The sequence below is a fragment of the Denticeps clupeoides genome, chromosome 8, assembly GCF_900700375.1.
Source record: "Denticeps clupeoides chromosome 8, fDenClu1.1, whole genome shotgun sequence".
NCBI classification, from domain to species: domain Eukaryota; kingdom Metazoa; phylum Chordata; class Actinopteri; order Clupeiformes; family Denticipitidae; genus Denticeps; species Denticeps clupeoides.
In genome coordinates, this window is record NC_041714.1 from 5,814,469 (window position 1) to 5,833,040 (window position 18,572).

Sequence of the window (18,572 nt, forward strand, 5' to 3'; positions counted from 1 at the left end):
ACCACAATTATTTCTAGAGATCGCTGGTAAAGTGTCCTTGTAACATAAGCAGGCGTATGTATAGTGCACTGGTAAGGACATACTGTTCATGCAGCCGTCCTAATAAAAGCATGACCTGCTTCGTATATTTATTACAATCTGTAGCTGAATCTTACTCGCACAAACAAGTATTTTATCTTTAAACAAGTTGGACAACAAGTGGATAACGGTTCCAGTGTGACAAGTTGGGGGCAGCGGTGGCCTACCGGGTAAGGAAGTGGACCCGTCTGAAGGTTCGAATCCCACTGAGGTGCCACTGAGCAAAGCACCGTCCCCACACACTGTCATGGCTGCCCACTGCTCACCAAGGGTGATGGTTAAAAGCGGAGCTGTGCTTCACAAGGACAATCACTTACACTTCAATTAAATTCAAAACACTTGATTTGTCCCAGAGGGGCAATTTAAAAGGCAGAGCGGAGCAGCGTTCTTTAAATTGCACTATGGACAATGATATAAATAACTTATACATATGTACATGACAGAAGCAGTAAGGTGCATAATGTTTTGAAGGTGAAAAATAAGAAATGTAGGGGTGGGTGGTGAGATGATCATGCATTCGATATCTTGCAGCAGCTGTAGTGTTAAAAAAATAGGCAAACAGTAAAAATTAATTACAAAAAGCAGCTGTTTTGTTCGATCCACTTGTCCTGACGACTCAAGGCGTTTGTATAAAATGATATTAAATGTAATATAATACTGTATCCGTGTTTGTTTTGTCGGGTAAGTCTTTTACTTCCGGGTCAGCTGGGGTCAGGCTGCCCACGCTGCTCGGGAGACGGTGTGCAGCTCGACCATGTCGTCTGTCGCGATAGCCGCCGTGTTGTCGCGCTGCCCCGACGTCGTGCGAGTGCTGGAGTCGCTGTGCTGGACCCCCGACACCTGGCCGGAACCGGAGCAGATCGAGGCGCTGAAGCTCCTCATCGACGGCGTCGGCGCGTCAGAAAACGGGGAGCAGGTTTTAAGCAAAGTGAAGGCCGTCATACTGGAGCAGTGTTTGCCGCTGCTGGTCAAAATATCCGCGTCCGCCGCGACCGGCGGGGTCGGGCGGTCCCAGCGGAGCACCACCGACGCCGTGTGCGGCTTGCTGGCCAGCTGCCTGGCGCTGTGCGGCGCCGACGTGGCCAGAGAACTCGCCCTGCTCACCATGCCCGCGCTTGCGCAGTGCGAGGACGCGGACGGCGCCGCCGCGCATGCGCAGGACCAGTTGCACCTCGACGTGGCCGTGGAGGTCCTGGCGGTGCTGCTGCCGCGCCTGTCCTCCGACGCGCAGCTGACGCTGACGTGCCTGTCCTGCGCGCTGTCGGCCGTGAAGGTGCTGCCCGAGCCCCGGGCCGCCAAGGTGCTGCTGCGAGTGCTGCTGACGCTGCTGAACGCGTCCCGCGGCGAGCGCAGGGACGACGCGCTGCGGCGCGCCTGGCGCGAGCTGTGCCGGTGGCGCGCGCCGGCGCGCGCCCTGCTGTGTCTGACCGCGCTGTCCGACCTGTACTTCCCCGCAAGCTCCCCCGGCGTCCGGGCGGACCTGCGCGGCTCTCCGGCGTTCTGGACCACCGTCCAGGCCGGACTGACGCACGGGGACAACGTGGCCCGCAAACGCGCGCAGTACCTGCTGAGGAGGGCCGTGGCGCAGAATCAGCAGTTCGGTCCCTGCCCGCCGGGAGGAGGTAAAAACACAAGCAGGGGGCGACACATGGTGACAATAAAGCTGACGATCCCCTACAATGGCCCCATGAGGGTTTTACTGGAGAGAACCAGTAGCAAGGCCCCTAAATATCACCACCGCGGGGTTAAACGTCCCCTCTGCAGGAGGGGGACGGACACGGTATCATTTAGGCTGAAATAATTCCCCCATAAAGGTCCCCTATTATGAAAAATTAACTTTGCGAGGTTATTTAACATTAATACGAGTTCCCCTAGCCTGTCTATGGTCCTGCAGTGGCTGGAAATGGCGTTAGGTGTAAAGAGTGCTTCGGACTTTGATTCACCGTTCAGAGAGCGGTGGCTGAAGACGGTCTGATCTGGAATTTGTCCCTTTATGACGTCTTAAGGGGAAAGGTTCCCTCCCCTTTCTCATGCTTTTTCCACCCAGAGAATAATGCACAAAAAATATATACTACATTTTGTAAATTGCACATAGTGCAGTAGCCAGAACCTGATGTGTTTTGCTCAAAATTTCTTTGGCTCTAAAAACACGCAACGCAAAGTCTCGTCCATGCATGTCATTACAGTAAAAAAAAAAAGAATTTTAACGACTGGCTCACCCAAAGTGATAAACTAAAGGATTTTGAGGTTTTGGTTTGTTCCAGTCAACACGCCATGCTGCCGATATTCAACAGCAAGGACATAAATGCAGTTTTGAATTCTAGAACCCCTTCCAATGCCCCTTTTCTGCTCAGCATATTGGACATTTCTTTATACTATATGTATAGGAGGTCATGGAAAAGCCATGGAATTTTAGAGTGGGAACTGTTGTTGTTTTAGGGCTGAGGTTCTGCCAAATGCCATTTTTAACAAGATAGTGACTGATATTCGCCAATTATAACTGATCGATGTAGATACATGGTGGTGAAATGCCCAATAAATGAAAGAGGTCCTTTTGTCAGATGACTGTTACTTCAGGTGGGTCCCCAGTGAAGAGGAAACTCTCAGGTTGTTCTGGGAGGACTACCTTTTGGTCATGGAGACCCTGGAAGAGAACCAGGTAAAATATCAACCTTGTGCAATGGTGAGTTTTGTAAGGCCGAGTGTGTTCTCCAGTGTGTTCTTGTATCTACAGATCCATGTGATCCGCCCTGTTCTTAACAGGCTTGACACTCTGGTCATCACAACAGCTGGTGGTGATGAAGGTGAGAAACGAGCGGCCGATGCCGTTTCATCATCATTATTATTAATATAATTATTTTGACCGTTTTGCCTGCTTTCTCAGGCCCGGCTCTGGTGCATCCCTCCTGGCTGCTGTGCGCATACCAGCGCATGTTCCGCAGTGAGAACCAGGCGGTGGTGAAGGAGGGGGTTCGCCACCTGATGGAGCTGAACCTGCTGCAGCAGCCTTCCTTTGCCTTGGCTTACGCTCAGGTCAGAGAGCAAATCATAAGGATTATTATAAGGATTAGAATGAATGACCCCAATAACAACACTTGGTGTATGAAAATATTGCGCTATAACTCTTAACTGTGCATGAAAGCAAGTATTTAGGATAGATAGAGGTGGCAGTAGTCTAGTGGGTAACACACTCGCCTATGAACCAGAAGACCCAGGTACAAATCCCACTTACCATTGTGTCCCTGAGCCAGACACTTAACCCTAAGTTGCTCCGGGGGGGACTGTCCCTGTAAATACTGATTGTAAGTCACTCTGGATAAGGGCGTCTGATAAATGCTGTAAATGTAAAAGATCACAATATTCAAATTAACTATGATATAAATGTTTATTTTTATATTTGAACAAAATATGTACATCATAATACAGAAGCATTCAGGCGTGCATGTAAAATGCATTAATACTACATTAATACTACAATTTAATTTTAATACTCTTTTCAGTTCATTGTAGGCCCATTCATGGATTCTCTGGCTGACAGTTCACTCTTCCACCGGTAAACTTAATTACTTCAAAATAATATATTATCCTGTCAGAGCTAATGGTGCTGATGATGTTATACTCCCCTCTTTTTTTTTTTTTTAAGATCACCCAGCCAGAAAATTGGGGAATGTCCAGAGGTCGGACTCAAAATACAGGAGTTTATGGTGACCTTTTTTGGCAGCCTACCCCAGGAGTGCAGAGGTGCGTCGGGTCGCCCTGTTTATCGCCCTGGCTTTTATGTATTTTTTTTATGTATTAATCCCGTCCGTTGGTTGCCATGTGCCGCAGGTGCTGTGCTGATGCAGCTGCTTCAGAGGTTGGGCTCCCATCACTGGTGTGCTGTTCCCCTCCTCTTCCTCGCTCAAGCTCTCGCTCGGCTCCCTACCCGCCCGCTTTTAGGCCCGCCAGGTTTACATGCACTCAGGTATTGGCATTGGCACCCTATGGATACCACATTTATTGATAATGGGGAGGCCTTACACGTTCTTGCATGTGGCTTTTTCTAGGGAGGTGCTGTGCTGTACGATGATTACTCACCAAGTGCTGCTCAGAGGAGCGGCTCAGTGTTTTCTGCTGCACAGCGCTCTCTGCCTGACAGATGTGGTACGACACCAGAACTGTCCGCATCTCATCAGTCGTCCTGTCTTTTATCAGCAGTGTACATTTTTTGTGCTTAATGTCGACAGTCCATCGTGACTCTGGATGAGATCTTTGGCTTCCTGGTGCACTTCCGTTCAGATGAGTCCCTGTGCCGTGGCACAGTTCTCTGGGATCAGGTTGGGCGTGTTCATCAGTTGTGTGTTCTTTTTGTGTACTTTCCACCATACCTGTTACTAACAGGAACTAGAACTATTGTTACTGGACCAGAAAGCTTTTGTTCTATTTCTAGAAAGTGCATTTGATATTTTTAGGGGCTTATTCGTCCTTTTCTTCAGCTGTGTCAGTGGTTGCTGGAAAACGAGGGCAAGTTCGCACCCACGGTTGGAAATCCAGATGCCCCTGGACGCCACCAGACGGAGACGGGGATCATCAATGTGCGCACATACGTTCAGCAGCGACTGGAGGTTTTCCTTGTGGCTCCAGCCATGACAGGTGGGACCCAAACACAGGGGATGAAGAAAGATGATGTAATGTTTCCTCATGAAACCAGAGTTAACGTTTGTGCTGCTAGTGGACTGAGAAGGCCATGTTCATTTGGAAAGATCTATTCAAATGTCAGGTCTGCAAAGGTTGTGCAGCGTTGTGCGTTCTTGTCTTATGTACAGATCAGGCAGACAGTCTTCCAGACCCCGGGGAAGCAGAGGTCCTGGCTCGTGCCATCCTTCTGTCTGCAGACATGGATGTGACCAGACTCGGGGAGGAGGAGGCGGCCGGCAGGCTGGAGACGCTCCTACGCCCCTTACTCGAGGTCCTGCGCAGGCTGAGTACCAACGTGTACCTCCCAGTGTGCAAGAGCGACAGGAGCCTTCAACTGCTGCTGCGGCTCCTCCAACTGCAGCGCAGGCGCGGCGGCCTAGGCGCAGAAACGGAGAACGGTTTGTGTATAACTTTTTTTAAGGACATTTTTCTCAAGCCAAGGCGAAATCATGATTCAAAAGTCCACAATCTGGTCTCGTGGTTCCAGAAGACAACATCGTGACCACAATCGGGATTTAGCCAAAGCTGCTTTCATCGTGTTAAAATACGTCATTATTCTGGTTTGATATGGAATTACGTTACTAAGTGCGTGTTGACCTAAGGCCGTTTGCATGTGCAGTATTAAAAATCCATGCATCATTTGCACGTAGATGATTGGGTGGAGGCTGCCATGAAGACGCTAGTCCTGCAGACGGTGGAGGAGGTGCAGGAGTTCCTCGCTCGCAGGCTAAGCGGGGAGCTGCAGGAGGCAAGCATTTTTAATCTTTTCCCTTATCTCTCTATCTCTCCACACCCCCAAACGCTGCTCCATGTCCCAGCTCGAATGTGTGTGCTGTGTTGGCAGGTGTGTGATGTGGAGCGTGCCGGGTTGTATTTGTCTCTCCTGCGGGAGGCGCTTTTGCGTTTCAGCCATGTGGAATGGTACCGCTGCAGCGTGCAGGACCGCCTGGTGCCCAGACTTATACAGGCATGCAGGAGCATCCTGACTGAACCCACTGAGCAGGTAGTGCACCACTCCATCCACTCAGCACGAATTTTATGAAGTATACATAACTGGCCAACTGCAGATTGTTCTATTAGCAAAACACATCTTCTAGTAGCATGAAAGGGACGGCCTCATGCGTCCATATATTACTCAGTATACTGTGGGGGCTACCTGATACACAGCTTGATCGCCACTGAGAGGATGGAAAGCATATCTTACATATCGGCATTAACAACGGCGTATACCTGTGTGTCCCCCCCCACACAGATTCCTACTGTTCAGGGCCAGGTGCCACGGGCTGTGGCCATGGCGGTTCTGTCGCTGCTGTGTGAAGTGGCCGAGGGTGGCGTGTTGGAGCCACAGTCTGAGGCCATGCTGTCCCTTGGTTTCCTGAGTGACTACTTCCATCTCAGCCCTGAGCACTTTAACCAGCCCTTAGTGAAACCAGCAGCGCAGCAGTCAGACAGGTCTGAGCTCACGGCCTGTCCTCTCCTGCTGGAGTCTCTGGAAAAGACTGTAGAAATGATTTTTTTTCTCACTTCAATCTCAGTGGATGGGTTTCAATAGATTACTGATCACATTTTAATCAATTTCAGATTACCAAAACCCTTATTGACTGTCAAAAGTGTAATCATCTTACAATAATTTTAAACAATCAACTGAACAAGTTTATACCCACTTGTGACTTGGGTTAGGTCCACAGCAGTTGTTCTCAGACAGTTTATGCTGAAGAAGGCGTGTTGAGAACAAATGATTGACATTGAGTGGTTGGAATAGAAAAGAATAGAGAGCCATTTTTAGTCAAGGTTATATTTCCAATATAATGATTTAATATGAATAGTGTAAAACAAACTTTATCCTAATATTAATGTATGCCTTTCTGTCTGCCTTTAGCACTGTGGATGACAGTCCGTTCCTCCGTGACTGGGGCCGCATAGCAGCGCATTTTATTCGAGACCAGTGGACGTGTCTGGGTTTCCTCCAGAGGTCTGCTGCCCATTCAGGTTCCCAGCAGGCCTCTAAGGCTTGTGTTGCCCTTCAGGCTGCTGTGGAGGCTCTGGGTCTGTTGCCCAGCGATTTGGTGCTTCCCCTCCTGGACTTCATGGCATCTGTTTTGCCACAAGTGAGCTACCACACACACACACACACACACACACACACACAAGTTCTGACCTGGACTCATAAGTGGGTTAAAGGTCATGAACTCACAGCATCACAGCAGTGCATTTTGGTGACGTTGCTCTCTCCCCACTAGGTGGCAGTGTGTGAAGAGTTTCTCTGTGTAGAGGCAGTGACCGCCTCATGGAAAGTGGTGCTCGGGTTGAGCGGTAATGCCCGTGACTTCTGGTCCACGCTGCAGTCGTTTGTACAAGTGGCTTTTGGGCGTGGGGCCCTGGAGCTGAGAGAGGAAGAAGCACCCAACCTCACCAAGAGCCTCCACAAGGTGAGGCGAAACACGACATCTCTTATCATATGACAGTATAATCACATGATGCAGTTTTAGCATCATGAATCATTGCACATGCAGAATAATGTATAATAAATGCAGAATCAGTGGGTGCTCTGAGCTCTGGAACCTCTGCAGAGATGTTGGTCCTGTTTTTAGTTCAGTGGCTTCTCTATAATGATTATTTCACATCATCTTACTTTAATAGTCATTTGTTTATATATTTCATGTTGAGGAGGGTTCAGTGTGTCTGTAAATAGTTTTATTTTATTTTTTTAATGCTTAAGATTGCCGGTGAGCTAATAGAGCTTGGTCAGGCCAAAATGGGAGTGTTCAACGTGTTGATCCGTCAGTGCTGCTGCATCTGGCTGCCGTCTGGGTCAGAAAGTGAAAGCGGGGCTGATGGCCACTTCTCCAGCGCTATGTCTCACCTGGACATCCTGACAGAAGCCTGTCTGTATGGACCAGTCTTCAGAAGGGACCAAAGGTAGCGCACTTTTTTTTCTTTTCCATTCAATATTAATGAATCCGGTTTGGTAGTTGAACCCAAATGCTTGCTGGCATTTACTGGAGTATGTAATGAACTTTGTGTGCAGGTCTCTTCCTATATGTCTGGCTTTTTAATGAGTGACTTCTCTCTTAATAGGCTAATACAGGAAGTTCAGACCTACGTAGAGCAGCTTGGGGAAGCGTGTGCTGCCAACTCCGCCGTCAGCAGGTGGGAAACGGAGCCTGTGCTACTCCGTCTTTTCTTTTTGAGACGGATCATACAGATTTCTGCCTGTGTTTCCACACCAGTGATAACAGGGACGAACAGTTCCCTCGCGTGTGTGCCGTGGCGTTCCTCAGCCGCCTGCAGCCCCACAACCACCTGCACCAAACGCTCATGGAGGCTCTGCTGCTGCGCTTACTGGAGAAGGTGTTTTCATTTTTTTAAATCTGTGCATCTCTTCTGATACATGCGGCATGTAACCGTGTTCTCTTGACTGATTCCTCCCTCCTCTCTATTTCCTGTTTAGTTTTTTTCATCTCGCTGTGCTCGCTCTCTTTCAGGATCAAGAGATTGCCAAATCTAAAGTACGTTACTATAGCAACTCCTTGCAGCACCGTGTGAAGAACCGGGTATGGCAGACAGTGCTGTTACTGTTGCCTAAACTGAGAACGGTGAGTGAAGTCTCGTCTCCTTCTGTCATCTTTCTTCTGTCATCTAATCCCCCCACGCCACTCCCTGTCCTGCTGCAGGAGTTTGTGGTGGGGACGGTGCTCGGCCGTGTGTTTGAGGCGGCATTCTGTAGCAACCAGGCCTCGGTGAAGTACCTGATCGAATGGGCCATGGTGCTGATACTCTATAATAACCCCTCGTGTATGGAGCAGCTGTGGGAATGCTTCAGTGTGGTGAGAAATGGAACATTTATGCGAATAAAAGATGTATAATCAAGTAAAAGGGCTTACGCTGTGCTTTTATGTTTTTTTTTTTTTCTTCTTCTTATTCAGGATCAAGAGAAAACAAAGACCAGCGTCTGCACTTTCCTCTCTGTGCTGGTGCATATGAACATCCTCCTACCAAAAGTGCAAGACAAGGCAAGATTATTCACTTCACCAACAACATCAGTCCCCTGAACTTCTGCAGGCATATAAGCACACATTTGGTAACAAGTGTGGTAAAGGGAGATGATCTGGCCTTTTTTTTTTTTTTAATAAAACAGCCTGCGAACTAAATAAAATGCTTTGGTGTCTCTATAGATAATTTTTTTACTTTTCCACTGATCATTCAAATGCATTTAGAAGTGCTGTGAACCTTGTGTAACACGGTGCTGTGTGTTTTTAAATATCTGGTCGTGGTGGATTTTACAAGCTGCATGCGCGTTGCTTCAGGCTTTGAGCGCATAAACATGCATCATCTGAAATCTACCTGAAAAACCATCACTGTTCGTCTCCATCTTTATGTAGGGATTGGCTAGATGAGTTTTGCATTTGTGCCATAGGTCAGACCCACACAGGAAGTAAACAAAACACAGCTGTGTTTAATTTATTAATGAATCATGTATTGATTTATAAATGAATTGTAAGATATAAAGATTGGTTTTGGAGTAAAACCGTCCTGACTGTTTAACCCGAGGGACTGAGCTGTGCTGTTCTGGGCACTAGTGTTTCTTCTCTGCTTCTCTCAGGTGGGTCAGTGGAGCAGAGCTCTGGAGGTGATCCTGCAGTCATGTTTCAGCCATAACTTCAGTGTTCGGCTGTATGCTCTGCTGGCCTTGAAAAAAGTTTGGAGCCTGGAGGGCGCCCGGAGTGCAGCTGAAGAGGCCTTGGGCGGTTCTAGTGCTATTGGAGGCCTGGCTACTGTGGTCCAAGCCTGCCTACACCAGGCTGACGTCATGCAGAACTCCGGGTGCGTATGGTATAACTAAACCCTGTTCAGGATTGGATAAGTGTGATGCTGCGTTTTACTTGAGCTGCTTCCCTACAGGAACGCTATGAAGAACTGGTTGAGAATACAGGCGCATTTCTTCTTCAGTGTATTTCATCCACTGAGAGACTACAGTGTGGAGGTGGGATGTAATACCTGTCAAATCTTTTCATTCAATTGCCAGAGTAAAATTTGACCATATTTTATCTTTTTTTCTTTCTTTCTTTTTAGACCATTTTCTACACCTTTCCCAGCCTGTCAGAGCTGTCAGATGATGAATGGATTCCATTATGGAAGTTTGAAAGGATGGTGGAATTTTCCCCGAATCCACAGCTTCCCTTGAGGAACCCGGGGCAGGATCTCATCCAGGCGTGTGGAGTCTGGATCCAGCAGGACAGAGGTAGCACCAGAGGGGGAAAAACCGACAGAATGAGAAATCTGTTCAGAAAAGCAACTCATTTTAGCAGCAGTGCTGTTGTGCTCGGTGATGAGTTCATTCCTCATTGTTATTGTATTCTTGATGCAGATGATTTGGAGCAGGAAGAGCGCTGGGCTGAGGTGCAGAAGAAGATCATGCCCTGGAACTTGAGTATCCAGGAACAGGAGCCCCTTCTGGCAGCCCAGCAGAGGTCACAGCGTCTGGGCAAGATGAACACTGCCCTACTGGTTGTTGCCTCACTCATCGATAAACCAACTAATTTAGGGGGTATGACAGTGGCACAGCTATTCCTTTCTGTTTGTTGCATGGGCCTGTTATTGTGGTACTGAATTTGAATGTGGTGAGATAATGTCTCACTCCTGTGGAGTTTTTTTTCTAATACAGGCTCTGTATTTTGGCTGATTATCTGTGGAGTACAGTAACTCAGGTGGAATTTTGCTTTTACTTTTTCTGACAGCTTTTCAGGCTTTACATTTGTTTATGGACTAGCTGCCATTATGTATGAGAGGAATCTAGAGAATATTTTGATGACTTTCAGAATAAATTCAATAGGTTCTCAAGAAGGACTGGTTGCACTCTGGCTGTTATAAAAATGTATCCGTAATTATGATTTGTTTCACCCCCAACATTCAGTACATATCTCAATATTAATTAATTCTCCCTTTCTGTCAGAAGAACAGTGAATAACAAACTTGGCCAGATATAATAATGTAGTAAGTCGGGGAGCGTTTGGTAATAGTATTCATTACTTTGCCAAACATAATTCTTGAATTATGCTGAGAACCCATCTAGACGGGGTCTCTTGGTAAAAAGTGGTGGTTCTTGATCACTGGGAAGCCCATCTTCATTTCAGAGTCTTTATAGTCCACAACGTAAACACTAGACCACCACCTGTCTGCACTACAAAAAATCCTTGAGTCACCACTCCCTTCATGTTATAATCATACAATCATATAAGTTTTGTCCAATTATAACATTTATTTTAATTTTCCAACAAATCAAAGATACACTTCATAATATTATTATTGCTAATGTTGCTGCTAGAGACCTTAAAACTCTTAAAAACACAGATTCTAAAACATTTTCTTGATTTGTTCTAAACCAAAGTCAAAGTGCCGGTGTGTGTAGCTGTTGACTTGACCCTTGCTCGAGGTGGGACTGTACTTCTGCCGGAGTCCGTTGGCCAGGCAACTGTACTACGTGAGGCTGTGACCTTCCGCTGTCGTGTCACTGGGCCGTGTTGCTAGGGTCAGCTGTGATGTTCTGCCGGCCTGATTTGGTAAACAGTGATGTGGCACAAGAACTAATCGTTTCTATTTCTTGACGCTTGAACAAATACGCTCAGGCATCCATCATAAAAGATGTAATTTAGGCTGGCCACTTGCATATCAGTTTGTTTCTGTGGTTTTGATTGACCGTGTTTTATGGGTGCATTGAAAAGGACACCCATTTTATAATCAAATATTGACCCGCAAAAAAATAAATTATTAATCCGCCAAATTGCTAATGTGTGCATGTGCCACTCTCCACCTTCGCCCCGGATATGCCTGTATGGACACAAGTGTGAGCTGCTTGGTAATGTTTGTGTGTGTGTGGTTGCAGGTCTGTGCAGGACATGTGAGATCTTTGGGGCCAGTGCGTTGGTGCTGGACAGCCTCCGCCATGTTGGTGACAAGCATTTCCAGGCCCTCAGCGTTTCATCAGAGCTCTGGCTTCCGATGTTGGAGGTGAGGGAACAAAACGACCCTTGCACACACACAACCAGTCAGGACACACCTACTCTTTAATGGGTCTTGCATTTTTTTTTACAGTATAGAAAAAAAACTGAAGACACAGGACTATGCAATAACATACGTGACATTCTGTAATAAACTAAAAAGATAGGCAAAACTTTCAAGGAGCATTCAAGCTCAAGCGTTGGCTGTGATTGTATTGTCACTCCACCATGGAAGTCCACACTTAACCCGCTCATCGTTGTTTACTTGGTGCGTCACCATGTGTTCCATCGATTGGCTGTAAAGGGCCATGAGACGACTGCACATAAACAAGCCAAGTATGTCAGCCAGATGAAAAGAGATCTGTACCATGTCGTGACAATGAAATAAAATGAAGAGGTAAAATTATTGTACGTATCATACCTTGCACATATTGAGCCTCTGCTGACACCACAGTCAAAGTTGAAAATTGTTGAACTTTGACCCCCGCGCATTAACACGCAACCAATAGAAACAGTGCATCGAAGCAGTGCTCAAACCAAGATATAGGAGAGGTTGATTGTAGCAGTGATTATAGTGATTTGCTGGATGCTGTAGGTTTGCCTGCTGTTTTTAAAATGATTACTTGTTATTGGTATTGTAGGAATAACTCGTGATACATAGACTTGATTTTCAGTTTATTAACTGAAATAATGAGGTATAGTTATAAAACACAGTATGTGGTGGAATCGTGAGGGTGGTGCACAGTAATAATGTTAACCACTCCGGCTTTTTAAGCCCACATTTTTATTTATTTATTTAAATCAATGTTTTGCTTTTATGTACTGGGTGGGGCATTTAAACGTGAAGTGATTTTCACATGTGATACACAGCATCACAGCACACGGTGCACACAGTGAAACCCATCACCCTGAGTGAGCAGTGGGCAACCATGACAGGCGCCCGGGGAGCAGTGTGTGGGGACGGTGCTTTGCTCAGTGGCACCTCAGTGGCACCTTGGCGGTTCGGGATTCGAACCGGCAACCTTCTGATTATGAGGCCGCTTCCTTAACCACTAGGCCACCACTGCATTTATATGGATACACCTTAATAAAATGGGAATGATATTAATGTTGGTGATATTAATGTCCTGTTTGTGGCACATTAGTATATGTGAGTGGGCAAACTTTTCAAGATGGATGGTGACCATAGTGGCCATTTTGAAGTCGGCCATCTTGGATCCAACTTTTGTTTTTTCAATAGGAAGAGGGTCATACCAAATTTATTGGTAATTTCACAAGAAAAAAAATGGTGTGCTTGGTTTTGACGTAACTTTATTCTTTCATGAGTTATTTACAAGTTTCTGACCACTTATAAAATTTACATTTACATTTACAGCATTTATCAGACGCCCTTATCCAGAGAGACTTACAATCAGTAGTTACAGGGACAGTCCCCCCCTGGAGCAACTTAGGGTTAAGTGTCAGGGACACAATGGTAGTAAGCGGGATTCGAACCCAGGTCTTCTGGTTCATAGTCGAGTGTGTTACCCATAGGGCTACTACCACCCTAAATGTATTGAATGTCACCAACCATTCTCATTTTATTAAGGTGTATCCATATAAATTGCCCACCCAGTAGAGGCGTACGCCATTTGAAGTATTACAAACTGGTTGTGAGCATTGTATTGCCTTTCAGGTTAAGCCTGTGGAGCTGGTGGACTTCCTACAGCTAAAGAAGAGGGAGGGCTACTGCATTATTGGGGTTGAGCAGACAGCAAACAGTCAAAACCTTCAGGACTTCAAGTTTCCAGAGAAGACACTGCTCCTGCTGGGGTAGGACCGCCAACTTTACTCATCGTTGTGAACAACCTCAGCAACCCACAACATTCACTGGCTGGTTTATATATTATGTCAGGACCATCCAATATAAATGCTGCGCATACTAGAACGGTGGTGGCTTCCTGTGGTGGGGCATGACAGGCACACAGCTCAAAAGATGCTTCATGCGAACAGTCCCTAAAAGCATTGATGGCTTTCAACATATTCTCACCACGCACCCCTAGAACAGCTCCGCAAATGCCCCAATACATCACTTTTTTATTGTACATGTTTGGACCTCCCTATAACAGTGACCTGTTGGCTGCTTCTTAGACACATTAGCGGCAGAATAGCAGTCAACCATAAGCAGACCAACTGTCATTTAGTGGCCACTGCTAAAGAGCTAGCTGAAAAGGAAGGCTCCACTCTGAAGCCAAATATGTGAGAAGTTTGAGGAACTGTATAAATCATACAGCCACGCATACTATCAAGCACATAAACAGAAAACATTCTGGCACCAGTGCGCCTTCTCTCTCCTTCAGGGCCGCCAAGGGAGCTGACGCGGCTCTTTAACTCAATCAGGCTAATTGATGGCGCGCTCTGCAGGGCTGTGTCTTCATGACTGGCTCCCGCTGCTCCGAGCAGACCTGTCCCGACCTGCCCCGAGCAGACCTGCTCTAAGCCGCGTGCAGAGGTTTATTTCAAGCGATGAAGTCCACTCCATGGGATTTAATAGAAAAAATATATAAATATAATTTTGAGTTGAGATGTCTAGAATGCATCACAGGAACGTAACTGTCGAGTCTCACTGACAGAGTCCTTTATTTAATTATCCATAATTATCCAATAAAGTAGAGCAGGGGTTTTAAGGACATTATAAAAAATAAATAAATAAAATGCTACTGTTTTTTGGGGGGGGAAATTACGTGATCCGTACACTATAATAGTGTCTCAGTTTGTTGCTTCATAGCGAACATTTCCTCTCCATCCCTGTCTCTTCAGTAACGAGAGAGAAGGTATCCCGGCCAACCTGCTGCAGATGCTGGACGTGTGCGTGGAGATTCCGCAGCATGGGGTCACCCGTTCCCTCAACGTGCACGTGAGCGCCGCCCTGCTGGTGTGGGAGTACACGCGCCAGCACAAGGCCCCTCCACCCAGCCGCTGACCCCTGTCCGCCCCTCCCGCATGGACAGGAGCCCAGCAGCCCCATGCCAAAGATCCAGCCATCACGCATTTAGTCCACGGCGCTACCTGGCTGACCAGTGCTCGACCTCGACCTCGACCTCAACCTCGACCTCACCCCACCCCACTGCTGCACTAATCACAGTTCATACGCTTTTAGACCACGCGTTTATTCTGTCATTCATGGTCAACGGGAGAAGGGCTTGGTTCCTCATTACAAACCCTGACAAGTCACTGTGACGTCCTGATTGGTCAATTTTATTCTTTTACAATCTGAGCATTTTTTTTTTTTATGAGTGCGAATACCAAGATGTACAGTTGTGTTCCACTAATAATGCAATTATTCTAATGCAATAAAGTTGTTTTTTTTTGTACCGTCATTTCTGCTTTGAGAAGCTCGTTGTGGTTCTAAACAGATCTGCGCTCCTCCGTCATATCAGATATAGAGACCCCACTGTTCCCAGCGGTGCGCGCGCGGGACCGCGGGAGCGCGCCACGCCCTGTCGCGCGGGCAGGTGACACTGGCGACCCGAGGATGGATCCGTCCGCCGTCGTGGGGTTCGACCGGGGGGACATTTTCGGGGAGCTGCGGGGGTCGCACAGGAACCAGACGCTGCCGCGGCTCAACTTGTCCCCGCGGACCAAGCTGCTCCTGGAGGCGCTGATGGCGCTGATGTGCGTGGGCGCCGTGACAGGTGGGTCACCGTCCCGCGACTTGTCTTACTATAACGGGACATTTATTACAAGCGCTGTCATCTTGAGTAATTGTTCCAGTAGTTGTGGCTGTTTATAACTAAATCCAGAAAGCAATTAAACATTTTATTATTCACGTGGGTGCGGTTTTTTCTCCCCACGCACGAATGACAGAACTGCTTATTGGTTGTTTTAATAGGCAATATCCTCGTGATTGTTATAGTGGCGGCAACCAAAACGTTCCACTGCGTGACGTCAATCCTCATCATTAACCTGGCCATCAGTGACCTGCTGGTGGGCATCGGGGTCATGCCCTTCGTGGCCGTGTCCGTCATGAGCAGCGGCTGGGTGGACTGCACAGTTAGTACCTTATTCGTGGCATATTTTACCCACTCTATGAAATAAAAGGTACCAGGGAGACCGCACACACACACACACACACACACACACACACATCAGTGGAGGACTAAACTTAATTCAGCATGTGCAGTAGGACCCTGGACGAGTTGGCTTGTTGCGTGATGATGAATCGGACGTCAATATAAATGAAGAAGATATGTGTTCATTTATGCAAATACTCATTACATATTTATACTATGGTTTAAAAGATTAGGGTCATGTAGAAGTGCCAGACTTGGCTTAACCAACACAGAAATCCTCTAGTTTCTCTCTACATGTATGCAGTTATTCCGTCATAAACAGACATTTCCAGCTAACACAGACATTTACGACATGAACAATAACTAGACAAGATTTTTAGAGCACAAAATTGTTCCAATCACAAAAAATAATTTCTTAATAGCTTTTGATCTCCTGACCTGTACTTATATCGTCGTACGTTTGCCAAAAGCTGTGTAGGGATCTGACAACTTTGAAAGTTGTGTTGTCTGAGCCTGACATTTTGCTCAAGGTCCTGTCGGTACTGAGTGGGATTTGGGATACTGAGTGTCGTTTTTTTGGTTATTATTATAAGGAATAGGACTGTAAATAATGAGAAATGTCTACACCGGACCCTGCAGGACCTGTGTGTGTATGTGGGCTACACCTCCTCGGTGTACTGCACCGCCTCGGTGCTGACGCTGGCGGCCATCGCGCTGGACCGGTACCACTCCATCGTGGACTGCTTGCGCTACAGCTCGCGCTGCACGGCGTGGAGGACGGGCGGAGCCGTCGTCTGGATCTGGCTGCAGGCCATGCTGACCAGCTGCCCTCCGCTGCTGGGCTGGAGTACGGTGGACTACGTGGCGCCCATGTACAGCTGTGCCATCAACTGGGCCAGCAGCCCCAGCTACACCGCCTTCGTGGCCGGCGTGTCTTTCCTCTTCCCCGCCACCGCCATTCTCTTCTGCTACGTGAAGATCGTGCGTGTTGCCCGCAGCCACGCCAGGAGGATCCACAGCCTGGAGGACCACCTCAACCGTAGCCGTAGAAGCCAGGGCGGAGGTGTTCCCGGCAGGCTGGTCTACTACCTCAGCGGGAGGTTTGTGTCCGAAGGCGTCTCTGGAGACGGTGCGTCTCAGTCGGCTGCACCGCGGGACCCCAGGTTTGGGCTGCACAGTCAGCCTCAGCCTCCCAGCCAACCCAACCAGCACCACGGCGTCCTGCGCCTCTTCATGGTGATCTCCGCCTTCTTCTTGTGCTGGACACCTTATGTTGGTGTGGCCGTGGTCCAAGCCACAGAGGCCGCACTGTCACGGACCACAAGCCTGGTCCCGCCCTCGGCGGTCACCTTTTCGTATTGGCTGGTGCTCCTGAACTCTGACATCAACCCTCTGCTGTATGCGCTGCTCAGTAAGCGCTTCCAGGGGGCTCTGCGGTGCCTGAAACAGAAGGTCCAGGCCAGACTCGGGGGCCTGGTCGGAGGAGGGGACGTGGGGTTAGAGGGAGAGGGCAGGGTGTACGGTAACCCCCGCTCTGGAGCTACGCCCAGCCACGTTCCATCACAGGAGAACCATGGCAGCCATCAGGCCTCCATCTACACCCTGAGCTCCAGCACTCAGGAGATCTACAGAGAACATGTTCACCACGTCCTTTTGCCTGGTAGTGCCTCCTGCTCCTCCTCCTCCCGCTCCTCCAGTTCACAGTGGAATAACTGTACAGACGCTGCCCCCCAGAGGCCGGAGTGCCTGCAGGTCCCGTCTCGACCGGAGGAGGACGACAAGCGGCCCTGCAAAGCCGCTACGCAGGAGAGACAGGCCACTTACTTTTACGGACAGATCACAGTGAGGGTGGAGCATGACATTTCCTGACAGAACTCATGGCAGCGATGCACAGAATCTGTGGACATTAAATATTAAAAAGGGACCAGAAAAGAATTACCGGGTTGCCAGCACATCAGCTCGCACACATCTGGCCATATTTTTAAAATCAGTTCACGCAGAGATGTGTTGCTCACCAGACGAGACCCAAGAATGACTGCAGTGTTGCTGGATACAACAGATCTAGTGCGACTGCCAAAAATATTAATATCTACCTTTTTCTGCAGCACATTAATTATGGCATACTTTATAATACAGCCGAAGCATCGACTGAATAAAACAAACAGCAGCACCAGTCTGACGAAAATCAGTTGCATTTGGTGATTCATTCTTTTTTGGAAGTAATGTAGGTGATCAACCATCCCAACCCACCCTGACACCTCTGGACTCATTTACGCACAATGAAGAATTTTACAACGTTATCAGTGCAATTTTCTCAACCAAACTATACTCCAGGAAGCCTGGAAAACAAACCTTTCTATTGTTGGAAAGTAAGAATGTTGTAGCATTGATCAGAGGATACTAAAATGAAAAAAAATTGAGAAAAAGTGAGCTAAGTGTGTGTGTGCATGTAGAGCATTGGTTCTTTCAACCTGAAGCCCCCCTGCCTGTCCGAGAAAAAACATGATTAATTAAATGATTAATTACAAACTTTTATTTGCAAAAAAGAAAAAAAAAGTTTTTTTTTTATTTTTTGTGCTTGTTTTACCCTGCAAGCTAAACAGAATATACAGGGTGGGCCATTTATATGGATACACCTTAATAAAATGGGAATGGTTGGTGACATTGAACACATTTTATAAGTGGTCAGAAACTTGTAAATAACTCATGAAAAATAAAGTTACGTTAAAACCAAGCACACCATTGTTTTTCTTGTGAAATTACCAAT

General features: G+C 47.4%; 2 protein-coding genes across 2 annotated transcripts; both read left to right on the top strand.

Moving 5' to 3' along the window:
* Positions 1 to 786: 786 nt before the first annotated feature.
* Positions 787 to 15,112, top strand: tarbp1 (TAR (HIV-1) RNA binding protein 1). Its single transcript, XM_028988833.1, has 29 exons — positions 787 to 1,700; positions 2,640 to 2,737; positions 2,813 to 2,882; positions 2,963 to 3,111; positions 3,579 to 3,631; positions 3,722 to 3,819; positions 3,907 to 4,042; positions 4,125 to 4,221; positions 4,305 to 4,394; positions 4,554 to 4,710; positions 4,884 to 5,153; positions 5,406 to 5,503; positions 5,600 to 5,758; positions 6,008 to 6,207; positions 6,635 to 6,863; positions 6,996 to 7,184; positions 7,475 to 7,674; positions 7,834 to 7,905; positions 7,986 to 8,106; positions 8,241 to 8,351; positions 8,430 to 8,582; positions 8,682 to 8,768; positions 9,359 to 9,579; positions 9,658 to 9,739; positions 9,829 to 9,997; positions 10,124 to 10,303; positions 11,639 to 11,763; positions 13,429 to 13,565; positions 14,553 to 15,112. Exons 1-29 carry the CDS (start codon positions 833 to 835, stop codon positions 14,713 to 14,715), a joined length of 4,782 nt encoding a protein of 1,593 aa, XP_028844666.1. The 5' UTR covers positions 787 to 832; the 3' UTR covers positions 14,716 to 15,112.
* Positions 15,113 to 15,213: 101 nt separating this feature from the next.
* On the top strand, positions 15,214 to 18,449 carry LOC114795484 (5-hydroxytryptamine receptor 1B). Its single transcript, XM_028988837.1, has 3 exons — positions 15,214 to 15,427; positions 15,625 to 15,785; positions 16,445 to 18,449. The coding sequence occupies exons 1-3, from the start codon at positions 15,268 to 15,270 to the stop codon at positions 17,672 to 17,674; spliced, it is 1,551 nt and encodes a 516-aa protein (XP_028844670.1). The 5' UTR covers positions 15,214 to 15,267; the 3' UTR covers positions 17,675 to 18,449.
* The last annotated feature ends 123 nt before the right edge of the window (positions 18,450 to 18,572 follow it).

Coding starts and splice junctions, on each gene's coding strand:
- tarbp1 (XM_028988833.1), top strand. CDS start 833: ATGTCGTCTGTCGCGATAGCCGCCGTGTTGTCGCGCTGCCCCGACGTC. Junction 5,154..5,405: donor AGGCGCAGAAACGGAGAACG/GTTTGTGTATAA, acceptor ATTTGCACGTAG/ATGATTGGGTGGAGGCTGCC. Junction 7,675..7,833: donor GTCTTCAGAAGGGACCAAAG/GTAGCGCACTTT, acceptor CTCTCTTAATAG/GCTAATACAGGAAGTTCAGA.
- LOC114795484 (XM_028988837.1), top strand. CDS start 15,268: ATGGATCCGTCCGCCGTCGTGGGGTTCGACCGGGGGGACATTTTCGGG. Junction 15,428..15,624: donor GTGCGTGGGCGCCGTGACAG/GTGGGTCACCGT, acceptor TTGTTTTAATAG/GCAATATCCTCGTGATTGTT. Junction 15,786..16,444: donor GCGGCTGGGTGGACTGCACA/GTTAGTACCTTA, acceptor CGGACCCTGCAG/GACCTGTGTGTGTATGTGGG.